The sequence below is a fragment of the Homalodisca vitripennis genome, chromosome 1 (assembly GCF_021130785.1).
Source record: "Homalodisca vitripennis isolate AUS2020 chromosome 1, UT_GWSS_2.1, whole genome shotgun sequence".
NCBI lineage: Eukaryota > Metazoa > Arthropoda > Insecta > Hemiptera > Cicadellidae > Homalodisca > Homalodisca vitripennis.
In genome coordinates, this window is record NC_060207.1 from 113736310 (window position 1) to 113755884 (window position 19575).

The 19575-nt window shown below is 31.8% G+C and overlaps 2 protein-coding genes across 4 annotated transcripts in view; one reads left to right on the top strand and one right to left on the bottom strand.

Moving 5' to 3' along the window:
* LOC124369629 (ABC transporter G family member 23-like) overlaps positions 1 to 2696 on the top strand; it is a 28963-nt gene extending 26267 nt beyond the window's left edge. The window contains exon 16 of the mRNA XM_046827684.1: positions 280 to 2696. Within this exon, the coding sequence (XP_046683640.1) occupies positions 280 to 500 (221 nt within the window). The 3' untranslated portion in view covers positions 501 to 2696. The remainder of the gene's footprint in view (positions 1 to 279) is intronic.
* Positions 2697 to 4355: 1659 nt separating this feature from the next.
* Positions 4356 to 19575, bottom strand: part of LOC124369638 (ABC transporter G family member 23-like) — a 56500-nt gene continuing 41280 nt past the window's right edge. For all 3 annotated transcript variants that reach the window (XM_046827693.1, XM_046827701.1, XM_046827706.1), the window contains 10 exons: positions 17484 to 17630; positions 16485 to 16612; positions 15188 to 15407; positions 12308 to 12485; positions 10428 to 10543; positions 9561 to 9631; positions 8209 to 8297; positions 7081 to 7257; positions 5906 to 5992; positions 4356 to 5361 (listed from right to left, as the gene is read on the bottom strand). In XM_046827693.1, coding sequence (XP_046683649.1) covers positions 5141 to 5361; positions 5906 to 5992; positions 7081 to 7257; positions 8209 to 8297; positions 9561 to 9631; positions 10428 to 10543; positions 12308 to 12485; positions 15188 to 15407; positions 16485 to 16612; positions 17484 to 17630 — 1434 coding nt within the window. In that variant the 3' untranslated portion in view covers positions 4356 to 5140. The remainder of the gene's footprint in view (positions 5362 to 5905; positions 5993 to 7080; positions 7258 to 8208; positions 8298 to 9560; positions 9632 to 10427; positions 10544 to 12307; positions 12486 to 15187; positions 15408 to 16484; positions 16613 to 17483; positions 17631 to 19575) is intronic.

The following is a 19575-nucleotide window of genomic DNA, read 5'->3' on the forward strand; positions in this document are numbered from 1 at the left end:
CTTGTGGACCGCCCCCCAAAGGGATTATCCGGCCGGTAATTGGGCAGATATGTGCGTTACTATCACCAGTAAGCACGTGTGAACTTTGGTATTTCTTTCTATTATGGTTCAAAAATTAAAAAAGAGGTTCCAGACTTAATTGACACCCCGTATATATACGTATAAGGTACTATTTAAAGATGACCATGGACCTGCAACTGACCATCTTATGTATTGAACATTGCTACACAATATTGCGCGTTTAGTTATATTAAATATGATAATATTATGCGTCTCTAGGCATCATATGGCCGGTGGAAGGAATGCACGGTGTCTTGCGCAATGTAATATGGGCTATCCCCGTGCAGCCCGCGGTGGAAGCGTACCGAGCCATCGTCATGCGGGATTGGCATCTCTCACACCCTGTCGTCTACAAGGGGTTCCTCTCCACGACCATCTGGACCGTGATCTTCCTTCTCGGAACCATCGCGCTAGCACGGAGAAACAAGGCTGGCCTATGAAGACCTTGAACTTGATTTATATTTTTTCATTACTTAAAGTGCCTGGTTATTTTAGTGAACAACTAAAGCTCAATGCTCACGGCTCTTGCATAAATAAATCCCTCTGGTTTAATGTGCTGGTGATACAAACACCAAAGACATCAAGTCTAAAATCCATTGTGACTAAACTTTATAAATTCTTCAATCTAGATTTCCACCATATTGCATGATAGAGCTAAAATTCATAAAAATATATTTGAAAGCTTTCAAATTCTAATATTTATAAACAAAAAAGAATACAATATTGCATTTATTATAACTTAGCACCTTGAAAAGGTTTTGATTGTCTTTTTTTCTTCAGACATATTTTAAAATATACCTGAATTATATGAGGATTTCGTTCATATTATTTTATTAGCAGATATACCATAAGCTTCAAAGGAACTTTAAGTAAAGTTTAGCATTTATGAATAAAATTTATTTATTTTAAACCAAAAAGAGGACCAGCCTTTAGATTATGATACATTGTACCGTTTTGTTAATTGCATTTAGCAAAAAGCCTAACCTTTTTTTCGTTTTAAATTCCGCTCTGGTCTTGTATCAAATCATAATTATATTAACTGGATTTATAACTACATTAAAATAGATTTTAATGGGTTTTACATAGTTCATGGTACAGAAAACCTACATATATCGTATTTTTCTGTTTTCAGGTTCAAGGCCAAGTATACCAATACAACATAATATGAAATAGTTATGATTACAAAAATTACATCTTTTTTCAAACTGTAAAAATATAGTGTGTGTGTGTATTGCAACAATATGGAATTGTTCTTTTGTGGAATTGTTGTTCTTGGAACTCCCACACTCTCCGGAAAGAAATTGAGGGGAAAACTTACAGAGTTTGTAGTTGAGTTTGAAAGAGACACGATTCACGAAACGAAACATTCACAAGTCCGATAGTCTACAACGGTTGTCATTCTTTTACACCTCAAAAGTGTTGTGAGTTTTGCTACCCATATTTCTGTAGAAGTTCGCGGATCAGTGAGTTAAAAATAGACGTTTGGCAGAGACAGTTTCCCATCTGAACGTTTCGAAAGTCCACAGGTGATTTTACAATGATGTGTAGATCCATTTACGACTGATTATAGGTTATTAGTCGGCTATCGTTTTCACTTGAGTGAAGATTCTTGATCGCTGTGACGATACTGTATGACATTAAACTATAAACACGCTTATAACATTTGGTATTGGAAGAATGGTTTTAACTTAACAGCTTATAGTTGGGATAGGTTACAAGAGATTATAGTGTATATTGTAATAATCTCTTCAGCGTAGATTGCAGTGATTGCCCGATGTGTAACAATAGAGATCCGTGGCTAGTTCTAGATGAACTTCTTATGACCATATTGGGACGCCGGTCTGTACGATTTTCTCAATACTATGAATGTTCTATTCATTTCGTTCTTTAGTATCTTTAGCCTAATTTTGTCGGCCTTTGACTGAGTGGTTGAGTATAAATAGAAAGAATCGAAATTCCCGATTTATGTTTCAGTGTAAAATGTTACATCTTAGCCACGGCCCTCTACCGTTACACATTGGGCAACTACTAAAACTAGTCAGAAGGCACAAGAAATGTATTATGTGCCAAACTCCACACGTACTTTCTCTTAAACATACACTTTAAATGTGTTTATGTATATACATATAGTTTTATACAGCTGTATATTACTTTAATTTTCATTTTATACAGCCTTCTATAGTACTAGTACCAAATTATGTGATGTTTTCAATTGAGCTCTCAGAATTAATATTGTTGATAGGTTTAAGAAAAGTGTGTTCTAATTAGCTTTATGTTTTTATGTGTTTGTTATATTTTTTGTTATTTCAATACTAACATTCGTTATTTTTGATTTTTAAAGAGTATATCAAATACTCTATTAATGTATAATATTGTTATTATTAATTTTTTAAGTCATATTGTTATTGTTTTAAAATAATTTTATATCTCTGTAACATTCTTTATTGTTCGAATCGATAATGGATTTCCAATACACCTACTAACTTGTGATTATTTATTACGCTTGCCACTCGATTCCTATAGATGTTTGCCAATAAATTTAAGTTAAAGTAAACTCTGATGACCTCTGCCACACGTTGTTTGTAAAATATAGTATTTTAGAACTGTTTTAAACGCATTAAAATTATTTAACCTTACTGCGAAGATGTTTATTAAGTCCAGACTTTGTGAAACGGACCTGTTTTTTTAAATTCACTACCATAAAAATGTATCTATGTGTAAACTTATTATTATCAAATAATAGTTTCAACAAATGTATGACACATTGAAAGGGATAAGGAAATATTTATAGAGATATTAAAGATCAAAAATTATTTAAATTTTTCCAAAAGTTTTCACTACACTCGTCAGCCTATTTTGTATTACCATATTTACATATAACACGTCTCTAAATTTCAGTCTAAAAATAAACATGAGTTTATATGTAAATAAATATATGAACCATAAATATGAGCCACTTTTCTTAACCATTTCAGTGATTTATGTTATTATCATGTATTCTCTTTGCCTAACTAATAAATAGTTCATTATTTAATACATCACAGATTTCAGTTAAAAACTTACATTCATATTTTAAGAATCTCCCATTTCCTACAATTTATTGTTCAAATGCATTATTATCATAAAGAAAGGAGCGTCCTTGGGCGGTTCTGCAATGTTATCCAGAAACTGGAATAATAATTGTGAAGAACGTTATAATTCATTTTGTAGATGATTCATGTTTCTTTTTATGAGAATTCTTTAAGATTATACTAATCTTTACTATCTGAGAGACAAGCTTAGAGCAGATTTCATTAAATACTAGAGTCGTTCACTCTCATTATGTTGATTCAGTAACATTTATAACATTCTGTATATAACATAGCAATATACGTCAAATCTGGAATTCCCAAATCAAACACTTCTGACGCAGGTGTCTTGTTAATATCTTTACTCCATCGTAACTTTAATAAAATTATGTTTATTCATCTTTGTAGGGCCAACTTCCTAAACAACTTCAATAGTGTTAGTGTATAACAGATATGATGTAAACCTTGAGATGTCTCAAAAAGGACAACAGTGAAGCACAGCAACCAGATAGGGACAATTCATGGGATGGATTTTTTTTGTTCGAAACAGTCGTGCTATAATATTATCTTTTTTATACTTTATTTGCCATTGATATTATTCTGAAATTGAAAGTTAGTTCTAATTATAGTTCAGATGTCTGGGGGCAATTTACATAATAACAGCACACAACTGTGTTTTGACTAAAATCAATAGATACTTCACCTTTGAAAGAAATCGCCCACCGTACTAGTTTTCGTGAAGTTTAAAATGGTAGGGTGTCAAAAAAGTTAAAACTATGAAATGATTATTTCCTCTTAAAATGGTCGTAAATCGTAAGTAAAAGATAACTCAGCGCCAGATAACCATATAAAGACCCTTACAGTGTTGAGGTTAGTCTCTGTATCAAGCTATCTGACGGTCATATTACTATTATTTGTCTGGGGGTTGCTTATTACTGTACCATGCTAGGTAATACATAATCTGAGACAATTATTGTTTCATATTTTGTCCATTAAACTTACCGATCAGTTTCTATTTTTGGAAAATTAATTTATGAATTTCTTAAAAAACCAGATTGGGTGCTCATAGCAAACTGGCACTCGGCTTTTGAAATGAAATGAAATATGCCTTTATTTAAGAGGCGGAGTTAGGGCTATTTAGCCCTCTCTACCACTCAACCTCAAAAACACATCAACCGCTTTAGTACTATAAAAGGTATTATGCAGGGCAAATATAACAAGACGTAAACAGCTTATAAAACTTTATATAATAAAATAATTTACACTTTTATGGGAACAAAAGTACTCCTTCATTATAAATATATGTATTAATTACAAATCCTTGGAACTTCACGGTACAGCCTGGAAGAAACCGTTGATTTATAGTTCATGGATGGCGACTTTGGCATTTTTACAGATCTATAAGAAAAGACCGAGAACCCATTGAGGTAGCTATTAATTTAAGCCTTAGGAAAACTATCAGCGGCAGTTAGATTTGTCAGAAATTGTAAACCGTTTTTTTTAGATTAAGGTAACTACAAATATTTTTCATGACATTGCTATTGAATGGATAGTTAAAAATTAAAACCATCATAAATAAATTTAAAATCTTTTAAACAAATAGTATTAAAATAAGATCAATATTTATAATACAACTCTCAGCTTGTAATTATGGCTTATACAAGTCAGTACAATAACAAATGATCAATATGTTTATATCATAGCTGTTCTTGTCCTATATTCAACAACCTTCTCAAACCCGATCAACTAACAATAAAACAAACAAATATTTGCTTTTTGTATTGTTTTATCCTACAAAAAGGTAAAACAAAATATGTTTTAAGACAAAACAGCACATGTCTACTACATCAACTGAAAGCTTTGAACAGCAAAGACCTGACGCCATGCATCATCCTCTAGTAAGATTTGAATCGCTTCCTCAATGGGTCGATAATAGAAAATCTCGGGGATCTATTATCTACATCTAATGATATTATCTACAGAGAGCAACATTGCACGTTAGTACGTTGTTGTTACGTTCCCAGCTTTTTCTTCTTGGCGATGTAGTATGTGGCGGAAGAGAATATGGCTATCCAGGCCAGAGTGGTACAGAATCCGTGCCTAACGATGGGGTTCTCCAGCCCCCAGGCTCGCTCCGCTATGGCTCGGTACGCCTCCACTGCTGGCTGTAAGGGAGTGTAGGACACCATGGTGCGCACCGCCCAGTGCATGCCTTGATAGGGCCACACGATGCCTGCACAACAGTTCATCATGAGGCAACAAATGAGAGAACAACTGTGGTGAGATTGAATATTATTATAACTTGATTTAAGCAAAGAGAGTCTTATAAAAGGTACCGTTCCCGTAAACCGAATAAACAAACAAACAGGACTAAACATATTTTCTTTTCCTGTATTATGTTTGTCTGTTTGTTTGGTATTACCAAACCAAAATATTGATGTTACATCATCTAACGCATGCATTATTTTTTATTAAGAAACTGTGAAATGAACATTAGTAAATTAATGTCAGTTTTGATTTTCAAAGTTTGTAAAAGGAGCCGTAACACGTTGCATATAAACTTTGAACAGTGCTGGGAAGCTGAGTATTAAAATTGGTAAATATATGTAAACAATTTCAAAAATTGTATTCTTTGATTGATTTAAAGCCAAATTTTATTACTAAGAAGGATTAATACTGGAATTAAAATACTTATAAAGTCTTCACAATTCAGTTTCATAATTAATTTTAAAAATAAGCCATATAATAAATTATATTTTGTAATAACTGAGCCTTACCACACATGATGAACATAAGGACAATTGTGCCGACCCCTGCGTATGTGGCCAGCTTCTCAGAGTCAAAGAATACAGCTAAGAGAAACGCTGCAACATGACATTTTCGATCGTAAACCAAAAAATATCCATCTATATGTATATATATATATATATATATATATATATATATATATATATATATATATATATATATATATAATCACTATAATTACAACAATAACAATTATTGTTAGTTTTTCTTTTGCATTTTAAGTATTCTGTTTTTTTCTGTTTGAAGAATAAGTTAATAATTTACCACAATTGTATTAAAATATTGTAAATTTACTGTATACAATATGAGGTTGAGTGATAAAGAGGGCTTTCAATAGCCCTAACTCCGCCTCTTTAATAAAGGCATTTTTCATTCATTCATTCGTACATTTTTTTTGTAATTCCTTAACGTAACAATAATCTGTACGAAGGACATTTCATGAAGGTCACCTTAAAAATATGTAACTTTGCAATTATAACCTCATAATCTTTAAGGACTCAAAAATATTTAATCAAACGCTTAATATAATACCATTTTGAGATTGTCGGTTAACATCCGAATTTGAAAAGAAATATATTACTTTAAGGTAGAAACCTTAAAGTTACATTCGTGCCCGTACGTGTTTTGAAAGTCCTTACCATATACCGAATTTATACGAGCACATATTGCGAGATACTTCAATATATTTCTATCTTATTAACCCCATAGGCCCTTTTTGGTTTATCACTAAACAACGTGCATTGCCGAATAATAAAAAAATATTTACCACCTGTACAACACCATACCCTTAGCAATTTCTAATTGTTAACCTTGCGATTTTCCTACACACAGATAGAACTATGATTTGTGAACTTCAATCAATTCTTCGCTAGAGGGTGTATTATGAAATTGAAAATGATTTAAACGTGGATAAGAAACACTATTATAAGATTTACTTTTATTTTAAGTATTTAAGTTAATAATAGTAGGGTATTTTAGTAAAGTTTTGAGATTGAGTTGTAAAGAGGGCTTGATATCCCTAACTCCACCTAATTGACTTATTAGAATCAAAGACAATATGGGTTATTGCACAAAAGATATATGCATCTAAAATATTCGCGTTCAACGAGCAACCAAATCCTGTTTAATTACGCTCAATTCTCACCATAAGAAATGCCCATGAACTCCACAAGCCAGACCAGAGCCATGATGAGGGTGAGGCTTCCGTAGAACGGGTTGTAGTATAGGACGTAGAAGGAGATGAAGATGACCACATTCTGTGCCGTTACCAACAGCAGCTGAAGGACCGTGTGGGCCACCACCACTTCCAGGATTGTCATCCCTATAGAGGTATGTTTTGGTAACATTAGATAATCAGCACTAAAACTATGTATGAATAACACTATACATTTTTTTGCAAGTATTTTGTTTATTAGCCTGAGTATTTCCAATATCATTCACAAATATTTTTGAACTCAGTATTATACAACATATTAAAACTGTATTAAAACGTTGACGTTTGGTCTTGCTCACTATAGACTAGTAGTGAAGGTATTACCTACATGTATTACAGCTAGACATCTATTACATCGTGCCTTAAACTAAATTTGATGACTTAATGTTTCTCTTCATAGAATATCAACTATGTAATATAATGTGTATTAATTTTCATACCTCACGATAACAAACATTTTAGTTTGCTTAAGACTTTTCAAAAAATGTTTTGAACTTTTTAAGGAACATATAATTCAGGCTGATCAGAGATATAATTATAATCAATCATACTAAAACATCTGAACGGTGGACTTGCAGATTTTTAATTTGATGCCATTATAGTTTTCTTTTAAAATTGTGAAGCTCTTTCAATCAATGGTTTTAGGGTTTATTTTACTGTTTAGTTTCGTTGGTCTTGGGAACAAATGTATGTACAAAAACTGTATATTATAGTTATACTTACAGTATGGAAATCTAAAATAATATGGAATGTATGTTTCTAGTTTAAAAAAGAATAAAACCATAATATAATAAAAAGTGAATCAAACCCTTTTTCTACCGTTCACCAATGAGTTTTGAGTATACCTTTTAAGTAAGTTGAACTAAACAAATTATTTCAACGTAGATGAACGGCTAAAATTGGGCGTTAAGTTGATGACATATCAAAATTTTATCAAGTCTATGATATCTGAAACATATTTTACATTGATATAATCATTGTATACAGCTTTTCCTTCATAAGAATAAATTATGCAGAAAACATGCAATGTGCTAAAGATAAAATGCAAAAACTATTTACCTGCAATAAGACTTCTTTCCAATAGACCGGCTTCTCTTTCCATCATGATCGCGCCAGTCGTGAACATTATTGGTAAGTAGAAACAAAATCTGAAAATGAACTATAGTATATCCAACAGAGCAGCAGATTTACAAACAATAGTATTCATACCAAAGGTAATTTCACTTTGAAGCGGCAATTATAGCTATAAGAATAATGGTTGTGTAGGTCTACTAGTACATCATACTTTTTATATTCAAGTATTTTGAGTACAATTGTTAAAGAATCCTAAATATAATTTGAATCCTAAGAACTCCTAAACTTTTATAAATAATTTTGAATATCCAATGTCATAACAACTTTGAGTTTTATAAAGCATTTCAATTTAAACTTTGAAGCATTTGTAGTAATAATTTAAATTAAGTTCAAGCAATATTTGAGGAAGTATTTTAAAATTTAACTGCCAGCTCCATTTCATTATTGGAGGGAAACGAACACAAAAGATGGAACCTTAGTTCCAAAACTGCTTTCCTTGCCACTAATCTCGGGGCCACAATAGACGAAAAGGTTTCTAAGACTAGCATGGGCAACGGAATAAATATTAAGATGGAATATCTATTAACTGTGCTTCTTATCGATAGATGACAAAGCTCCAAATCATTTCCCTCTAAATTACATCAACTTTATAATGCATAAATGCATTAATATGCATAAATATTTATCAAAATGCGCATCCATTATTTGTCTGCATCCTCAGACAATATTCTAAGAATCCGGCCACTGCCAGGAAAGGCTAAAATCACTTTTTTAAATTATCAAACAATTTTGTTATTACCTTTTATACAATTTTCGCTGTTGACTGCCTATCTTCAATAATTGTAAAGTAGTTTATTTGAATAATACTGTACACTACATATTTATTCCCACCCAATAACTGGCAGGTCCTACATTATCCAACTCTAGCAGAGGACAGCACTACTGAATGTACTCTCTCGGTTTTTATTTGTGTTACTATCTTGTCCCTAGCGACAGAAAAGTAACGTAGATTTTTTCGGCAAATTAAATTTTAATACTATATATTTGTGTAATGCTCCTTTGATTTACTTAATAATCTTGATTTATTTAATCTGCTTATAATACACAGACACGAGAAAAGAAACGATTAAAATTAGTATTACCAGGGATATTGATGTAACGATTACTCATTTACATCACACGTTTTCTCTCTGTATCTCTATGTGAACGTTTCAAAATCATGTAACCAGTGTGTTGATAGGTCTTATTTTCTGCTGCACTATTTATTTTTAGAAAGTTCTGGTAGGCGAAATGCAACAATTAATATTTTTATGATTAGAGGGCTGTGAACTACTCACGATAGGATGAGGCCTGGTGTACAGAAATGAATAAATTTCGGTATCATCATCCCGTATATTGGTTCTTCAAACTGGAACAAACAGGTTTTAAAGAGTTATTCTAACCGATCTATTCTCAAAACATGATAAATTGGCAAATATGTTTATATTTATTACAGCAACTATGAATAATGTTATACTTTATAAAAATATGACTTAATATAGGTTACAATTAGCAAATATGGTAAACTATGTGTTATATATGGTGGTTATACAGTAGAGTATCATTATGTACCAGTATAAGTCTAATATGCTTACCTTCTAGATTTTCCTTATCTTTAAAATAAATGTATTGGTTATTTCTTTCTTTCAAAATTTAATATTGAATTGTTAAACTGAAATGCTAACTCTTACGTTGTTCAGCTTGGGAATCTACTCGTTTTAAAGATTCTATATACATATAAATACATTATATTGTCTATGAGCAAAGAATTCTATTTTATTATAAAGATCTTTAACCCTACCACTAATTTTTTACATTTATATTACTTTCATAATATTCGCAAAACATTAATAATGTCCTGACCTTCACATATAAATATAATATATATATATATATATATATATATATATATATATAATTATGCGTATTGTAAAAGAAAAGTTAATTGCATTTGTGGTTTCTTTTTTATAATCTTTGCTTTTCGGTTCAACCGCGATGAAACAATTTGGGTTAACATTTATTGACAATTTTGATACTCCTCACAGCGAGTCTAAAATATTCCAAAATATTCATTTCAACACGATGTGAGCATGAAAACTTATTAAATGATAAACAAAACAACGGTTAAGCTTCCAACTTTTTTCTCAAGTCACTGAGTTACTAACCTTGAGAGGTATGTCCGCTAACTCCGGGGAGAAGTTGCAGGTCAGCAGGAGGTTCTTTACATAGTCCACAACACCAAGGATCATATCCCTCTTGATCATAGAGCTTACCCAAAGGTCTGCACATAATCAAAATCATTCAATTATTTGTTTTACATTATAACTGTACAGCATGCTGAGAAATTTATTTTGAGTTTTGTAGAAGAATTAAGTCCGCTGTCCTATTCAGCCCCATTCGGCCAGCAGTTAAAGTTGTTAAAACAGTGAGAGGTTGTGTCTTATAGATAGCACAAACTTATATAGCTCAATGTGGACTATCTAAGTTTGCCGAACTTAGAGTCCTGCAGCTGTAGGTTATCAACGACAGCCACCTTCAAGTGAATTATGATTTAGTAGATAACTATGGTCTCATAAAATGATACGTCTTCTTCATAACCAATATGAACAAAAATATAAGTTAAATCGTGGTAATATTTAACAATTGCCATGTTATTACTTTACCCTTATAACGTCTTCAGCAATGTGCATAACATAATTGCATTTTATCTGCAACTCACCTGTAAAGAGGTTCCCAAAAAATCAACATAAAATGATAAATAAATAAATTTGTACTTTCAAGAAGTTATTGATGTCACTATTATGAATTGCCACCAATGGAGTCCTGTGAATGTATATTTATATTATGGCAGTTGATTTTCCGTATCGGAAGAGCTATTTAATGCTAGTGTGGCAAAAACTAAAGAATCACGTGGAGAATATATAACTGAATTCAACTGATTTGTTAAACAGTAGTTTACGATTTAATCATAATAGTCATAATAAACATCTTATTACACACTTGTTATTGCTTACCTCGTAAAATCAATAAGAGAAGAAATTACGTAATTAACTATTAGCTTTATAGGTATAAAGAACAATAATTCGAAATTATAATACTGTAGTGGAAATTTCCATATATTATTAATTTTTCCAATTTAAAAATTGTTTCTTAATTTGTCACATACTTATAAATAGACAGTATTTGATACTCCATAATCATTTTTGTAGTTACAAAATTGTTACGATTAAAAATGTTGAAGTAAAAATTGTTTAAAGACGTTTAATAAGACAGTCACTGCATAGATATGCCAAATTTATTTTGTCTAAATGTTTTGCCCTATTCGTTTACATTATTGGGATGAGTAATTTGTTAACACTCACGGCACATAAAGTGATTTTCATATTTTGGGGGACATTTTTGCAGTTCCTTGGTTGGAAGTAAAAATTAGTTATAAAACATGATTAACGTCCCTCTTCTCAAAATCCTTGTGACTGGTATAATTACTTACTCTGGTGCACACCCAAGAGAGGTGCATTTTACATATCTTGGGTCAAATGAGAAATGTAAAAGCGGAAATCTATATTTTCCTGACTTTGTAAGGTACTTATATATTATATGACAGATCTGCCATTAACAACAGTCCAGACGCTATTAGTAACATGCATATACAGCGTATGTATGACAGTGACTGCCACGTTACTGTCATACTTACGTAATCCACGCTGTGATGAAAGTGTGAGTTAGTTAAATAAGAATATATGTTCTGTATGACTAAAGGTTTGTGATTTAATCCAAACAAACCATTTATGCGAATTTATCAATCAAAAATAAAATGTTATTTTATTTATACCATGAGATAAGGCATAGTTTATAATAAATAATATATATTATTAGTTTTAAAACCGTTACTAAAGTTATAAACGTCAAATGATAGCCTATTTTAAATATATTTACACGGAAAAGTCCTCAAATTCCCTTTTACTGAGTGTATTCCACACTTCCGCCATCCGGTTCCTTTGACAAAATGCCAGGGCGCCAGTGTACACAACAGTTCACTACTTACTAGACATGTCCAGCCAGACATCCACTAGACTCTCGTCCAGCACCTGGTCTGACACGGTCTGCCCAGACTCTATCCGCTCCATGAGCGCCCTCGTGTAGTTCTCGGGGAAGTAGAGGTAGCCCCAGGACTCGCCGCGCTCCACCGACTGCCGCGCGCTGTCTAGGTCCTTGAACTCTTTCTGGAATTGAGATACCATACTTAACTTAAAAACAATAAACAATTCCTTTGGTAAACATGGTTTGAAGAACAAGGACATACATTGTATTGTACCAGGTTTACAGATATTGAATCTTTCGACAAATAACACTGAGGATCCAAACAAAGGCAGGAATATGGGTAGTCCGCTAAGTAAGCATGAATTTCATATATATATATATATATATATATATATATATATATATATATATATATATATATATATATATATATAATTAGTAAATCGGTAGGCTATGTTTGTACACGCATTATCTCGGAAATCGTTAGACGTACAGTGAAGATATGTAGCACCAATGTATGACTTTTGAAGAGGAAGGCACAGCCAGAAGTTTAGATTGTTTTATTCCTAATATCTGTACATCTAATATATATCCGTCAATTTTGCCTAAAGGTTGTAATGGAAAAACATTCATTCTTTTAAGTATAGTAAGAATAACCAATCATCATATAGCTCACCAAAATTTTGAGAGACCATTATCTGCGCATGCAATTCAACATAACCAAACTTATTCGAAATTAATTTTACTTAAATGTTTAATTTAATTTAAATATATCTTTGACGTTTTGAAATTGTAGATCAGCTAGGTTTAAAATCTAGGCAACCAGATGTTGTAAATTAATAAACTGTATTCCTCCATTTTAAACGTATTTATTTTTCAGACTCTGAAATTTTCTATATAACAGGTTATGAAAACTGTGTTATATGATATTCATGTGTTATTATTTTTGTTTTTTCTTAACCATGAACTATCAAACTATTAAATATTATTGGACTCAATTGTATTATCGGATGGATGGCAACTGTCATAAGTATGTAAATGTGTTAGTATTATTGATGTTGATTTAAGTTTTTTATTTTTTATTTTCGATAAAAATATATTCATAACATTCAGAAAACTTTACTGTAGTAGTTCAACTATCGGGGCTATATTGTACTGTATCGGGTCAAAAGAGCAAAATTAATTTTGTGTCAGAATAATAACAATGAATTACTCACAATTTTGCCTAATCTCTGATCCTCTTAACATTGACCACTGAAGAATATACCAGATACATGATACACGACTAATTCCGTTTAAAAAATATCATAGTACTCTATCGTATTAGATAATAAGTTCCCCACATTAGTCCAATATAAATCAAGCTACTGAGATAATCGGATCTACTCGTATTCAATCAATTGCATAGAATATCGCAGAGAAATTGCGGCGAAGCCGCGGGTAAGAGCTAGTTTATAGACAACTAATTCACGAACATCTGTAAACAATAGGTCGGGTCAAATCTACAACATAGAAAATATAAAATACAGCAGTCTCAATGCGTCATTGTACTCAGGGCGACTGTCGGCCAGATATAGAAAGAAATAGCCTTCAGTAGAGCTACTGAAAAACACGTTAGTAATAAAAGCCGTGAAGATACATACTATTTTTTATTAATAGGATGAAATCTTCTGTCATAAATATTTGAACATAGTTTACAATTTTGGACCGTAAAAGAAAAAATGATAGTTAATTAAATGAAATTACTTTGTTAAGCAACCAAATATAAACACAGGCGGTTCTAATATCATCAAGTTGTATTTGCTTGAAAATCAGCCTAACTATATCTTCTGTTGGAACACGTTTGATTAATTATCTCTAGTTGTTAAGCTTTTAGGTGGAAATAAGTAGAATTATGATTTTGGGGTAGAATCATTACTGTTACAAGTAGAATACTACGTTTCAAGAATTGAATCCACCCCCTTTTTTATGTAAAAATCCCTTAAGACATAAGTTTTAGCAAACACAATAAATAAAAAAGTCCTATAACTATAATTAACGTTGTACGTAAAATGTATCCATCAGTTACATATATTTTTACTGCAACATGCTTACAATATTGAGGTCTTCACTAATAACTTTTAGATGTCTTGAATCACATTTTTAAAGTATCCATTTAAAGATTACTATTTTGATTTTCAAGTTAAAACTCTAATAGTAGCATTCATAGTTTCTAAAGAATTTATAGTAATTGGACTGATAATTTTAGAGTAGGTTCCTCAGTGTAGAATTAATAATAAAACCCATCTGTGGGTTCAATTTAAATTACTTAAAGTTAGTAACTTCATATATCAAATATCCTGTCTTATGTTTCATACTAAAACATGAAAGCCCGGGTATTTACGATAACACATGTAATTCCTTGAAATGGAATTTAAAACTAATTTGGTATATGAATTACCACTTCATAAAACGTTATATTTTAAATAAACCACCCTTGATGAATAGGGTCGCCGGTTAAATTTCAGTAGTTGTCAGTTTTTGGATAATTTATATCATTCTTCACTAGCTAAAAATCGGCTGGAAAATATCCGTTGGTTTATTACATATTACATAAATTAGATAGGTTCTGATAGAAAATGCTCTGCAGACCTTATGCTAACTGGTATAATAGGTAATAAACAAACATAGGAACTCGCTGCTACCGCGCAAGGAAGCTGTTGTCGTATAAGACAATGGTCCTGCTCAAGTATTGCAGTTTTAGTTCCATCAGGTAATCAATATAGATAAAGATTTCTATAATCTTTATACATATATAAATATTAAATAATGATATATATTTATAATTATTAATTATTAGATAAATTAAATGTAGTTTTATTTGTATAAGGGGACCGTGTCCTACCAGTTTCAGCTGTTTATGGCGAAGGACCTCGAGGTAGCTGCAGGAGAGTGGCGGGCCCTGGGCAGAGCAGTTATAGGGCGGCAGATGCTCACAGTCTGAGAGGCCATGAGGCAGCTCAGCGGACAGCACCCCCAAGGCCATGTTGTGGGGCTCGGACCCCAGGATCACGTTGCACAGGATGGCTTGGAACGCAGGCAACATGAGGACGAATAGTAACATCCTAGAACATTATAATATTTACTACTCACTCACGTTTATTTCAATAACTCTTAAATGATCACAACAACAATGACATTTTTGTAAAGTCCACAGAATACCTGAGAGAAAAAAGCTTGTAAGAAGCTTTGACTAGGAAGTTTGATTAATAATATTTTGAGTGGCTCTTTTTCTCAAAGTACGGTATTCCCAAGAGTTTGGAATCTATAACGTTTTATCATAACTAACATCGTTTGCTAAAAATAATTCCTAAAATAGTTTTAAACTATGTGATATTAAACGAATTGTGAAATACTTCAAACGGTCATTTTTATTTTAGTTATAATTTCATTAAGTAAATGTATCATACTAATAGTAAACTGAGGTAAATTATTGTTTTGTATAACAAATGGGATTAGGAGATTCATAAAATGTTAAGTGAGAACTCCTATTTTCAATAATGTTAGTATTTGATAACCTCCATATATTTAGTAACTTTCCATTAATAACTGGCTTTTTTACAAAGCATAAAATAACAAGTTACTTTTGTACATTAGTTGGTGATCAGTATAACAAATAACTGTACTTTTATGGCTTTATTACCTATTTTAAAACCTTTCAAATAGAAACCAATAAATAGGCAACATTCTTTCGTTAAATAAAACAAGAAAAAAGGAATTGCGTATTATATTGTATCGGATGGTTAGGTTCATCTTGCAATAATAAAACTAAAACATATTTCACCTTCGAAAGTCCCCATAGATTCAATTCTCTAGGCTACTATACAATCTATTAAGGTCTTTCACCGACCTCTCAATTCTTCTTTAAGTGTTCTGCAATTTACCTTGGAGAACCTTTACGGCCGCAAGGCCTACAGATTTAGACTCTGAGCTTGAGATAAAGATGGCTCGGGTTTAAATAGTAGGTTTGGACTTGGCTTTGTTATCGGTACGGTTTACGTCATACTACCAACCAAACCGGCCCCCCTCCACCCATTGTTCCAACAATATAATATCCTCGAACATGCCCATAGAGATAAAAATATAGTTCAAAGGAGATCGGACAAACTTTTAACAAAAACACGAAACTTTGTTATACTTACGGAATATTTCTCATATTCCACACGAAGTTTTTCATAAGTTGGGCGAGAAACCTGTCAACATTCCACAGACTGGTAGGCTTCAGGTGTGGCCGTGGACACTGGCTAGGCGAGGGATAGTCTTCTGGCTCCTGTGGAGATCACAATATTTAAGCTGTTATAAGTACCCAATACTGATTTTTTTTACAAATCGTAATATTCAATACTTTTTGGAATATGTGGAGGAATATTTCAATCAAATCGCTTTAACGTACTTATTTTAAGAGCATTAAAATTACTATTCTTTGTGACATTACTACTTTGTTTTCTTAACTAATTACATTCAGAATCGTAATAATTAAAATTGCTCCATTGAACCCCACTCAAAGGAGTTATATGAAAATAAAATTATCTTAAATTTATATTTCCTATGGTCAGTCGAAAAAGTGTATGAAACAACTATTATTGAACAATTACTGGTCCTTTTCAGGTATCACAATAACTCGATAGATTCGTGTCAAATACAGAACTATGGGTAAAAAGTCTATAGTCTTCAGTCCAATAGTCCTTAAATCGGGTAACGAAACATTGCTTTGAATGTTACTCGACCATGCCGTGAGTATATATGAAGTTGTAGTTAAAGTTCCAATGCTCCCAGTTGTACAGCTAACTTTACGTTGGTTGGTTTTTGTGGGCGGAATATTTCTCACCGGTCACTTCAACTCAAAGATTTAGACGTTATAATTGATTTCCTCCCTTAAAGAAGGAACACTAATTACAATGTACTGTTAAAAAAATTTATTCAATATTTCCACATAAAAATTGTTATAACATCTCACGACAACTACAAGTATTTTTCATGTTATCATTATAAATTTTCAATTTTTAATACATAATTGTTCCATTTTACGGTTTTTCTAGAAAATGTTTAATTCGCGTTAATTTTTCTTTGCGCTGTTTTAGTATGTGCAATAGCATAAACATATCAGCATATATCTGATAGTTTTGAAAAGAAGTGGGTACCTGGAGATCATCGCAGCCACGAATCTGGTCATGCTGCCGCTGACTCAGCTGGAGGAAAGCTTGCTCAAGGTTAGAGCAGTTTTGGTGAGCCATCAGCTGCTGAGGCGATTCCTCCGCTAGCAGCACCCCGTGCCTCATCAGTCCTATCTGTACAGGACTCTCTCAGTTATACATCCACTCATCAACATATTATTGGTTCATGTTACAATGACCATTAATTAATGATTTACTATCCCCACACTATCGCCAGATCTGTACAGGACTCTCTCAGTTATACATCCACTCATCAACATATTATTGGTTCACGTTACACTGACCATTAATTAATGATTTACTATCCCCACACTATCGCCAGAGCTTAACTTTTGAACGTTTTGAAATGTTCAAACATCGTTTAAGCATCTGATTTTAATTGTGTTAAACTTAAATTAAAATTAGATTTTTAATGACTTCTAAACAATAATATATTACAAATATGTGACTTTTTCATTTTTAAACACCTAAAGATAAAAATGTTAATCTATATCTTATTGCAATCTTGTAATAATGTTTTTTATTTATTTCAAAATTACTCCCCACTTTTACAAAACAGTGAGAGGAATGCAAATGAAACATTTAAAATATGATGATCCATTGAGTATTTACGTCAATATAAAGTTCCTAATGAAACTGAACCATAACGCAAATTAGACCAATTTTATCTCTCTCTCTCTCCTAAACGGGCGCCATTTAAATAGAAGTAAGAATATAATTTCAATTTGGAGTTTTGGGACAGGGATAACTTAGATTCATTTAATTTTAACCTTTATTATTAAAACATTTGAAATGAGGTCATTACACGATAGGGTTATAGAATTAAAACATCTTACTCATCCCGGTTTGGTGAGAAGAGAAAACTATTGCAAATATCTTTAATTTGAGGTTTTACCCGATTTATTGGGTATGAGTTTCTCCCTCATACTCTATTTTGTAAAAGAAAATCTTAAAATTAAATTTTGAATAAACTTGGCAATTTTGAAGTTTATAATAAACGTGCTCAGGTGACGTTATTTCATATTCTCAGTAACATTTGAAAATTACCAATCGTTTAAATATTAAGGTGGTTGGGTTGGACTTTGGCAACACTCTCCATAGTATACCGTAGCACTGCTGAATTGAGTTTCTAACAATAGATAACACTAAACAAATTTGACATAAAACAATTAATAACAAAAATATATAGCGATATAGCTGTACTAGTTATTGGTATCCAGTTAGCTATTATTAAAACTTGTAATTTGGGACTGTACAAACATGTGTATTTTATTAAAACACAAATTAATTAAACCAAGTTTATTATTAACTTAAAAAGATGTATGCGATAGTTTGGATAAGACATAAAACAGAGTATTGTTCATAATAATAATGGTAAACTAAGAACTAATGCACTGCATAATGACCAGGTAGCAGATACATTTAATTGGGGAAACGGCACAAACTCTTTCAGTAAACTTTTTAAGGCCTTCATAAAATTCATATTTAAATATATAAAAATGTTTATTGTGAAAGTTTCCAATCACGATAATGATGATGATTATTGATTATGATGATAATCACTTTTTATTTAGTAACATTAGATACTAAATATAAAACAAGTACATTTACTTTAACTACTCACTACGACTTTTGGACTCAGTTTTGAAAGACAATGTTTTGAATAGCCTGGAACTCTTGTCCTAATTAATTTACCATATTAATTTAGTCTAGGCTCATATGATTATTTGGTATCATATGAAAATTATGTGCCCAAAACGGGATTTGACCCAGGCCAATATTGTGATGATCTGAATTAATCACATAGCTACCAAATATTACGACTTTACCAGATGCAATTGAAATTAAACGTCCGTTGAAAAGTGCGTAGTGCAACACAAAACACAAATTATACATGAAAGAAAAAAGTACGAAAGAGGTTAAACACAGGAAGTCAGGAAATCCAGAAATAAACATAGCTGAAACAGAGGTGCGTGTTGAGAAATGTGCAAAAGATTAGAATAAATTAAATGCCTTAAAATAATTAAGTAGACTTAGTATAAAGACTTATTTAGTTAAT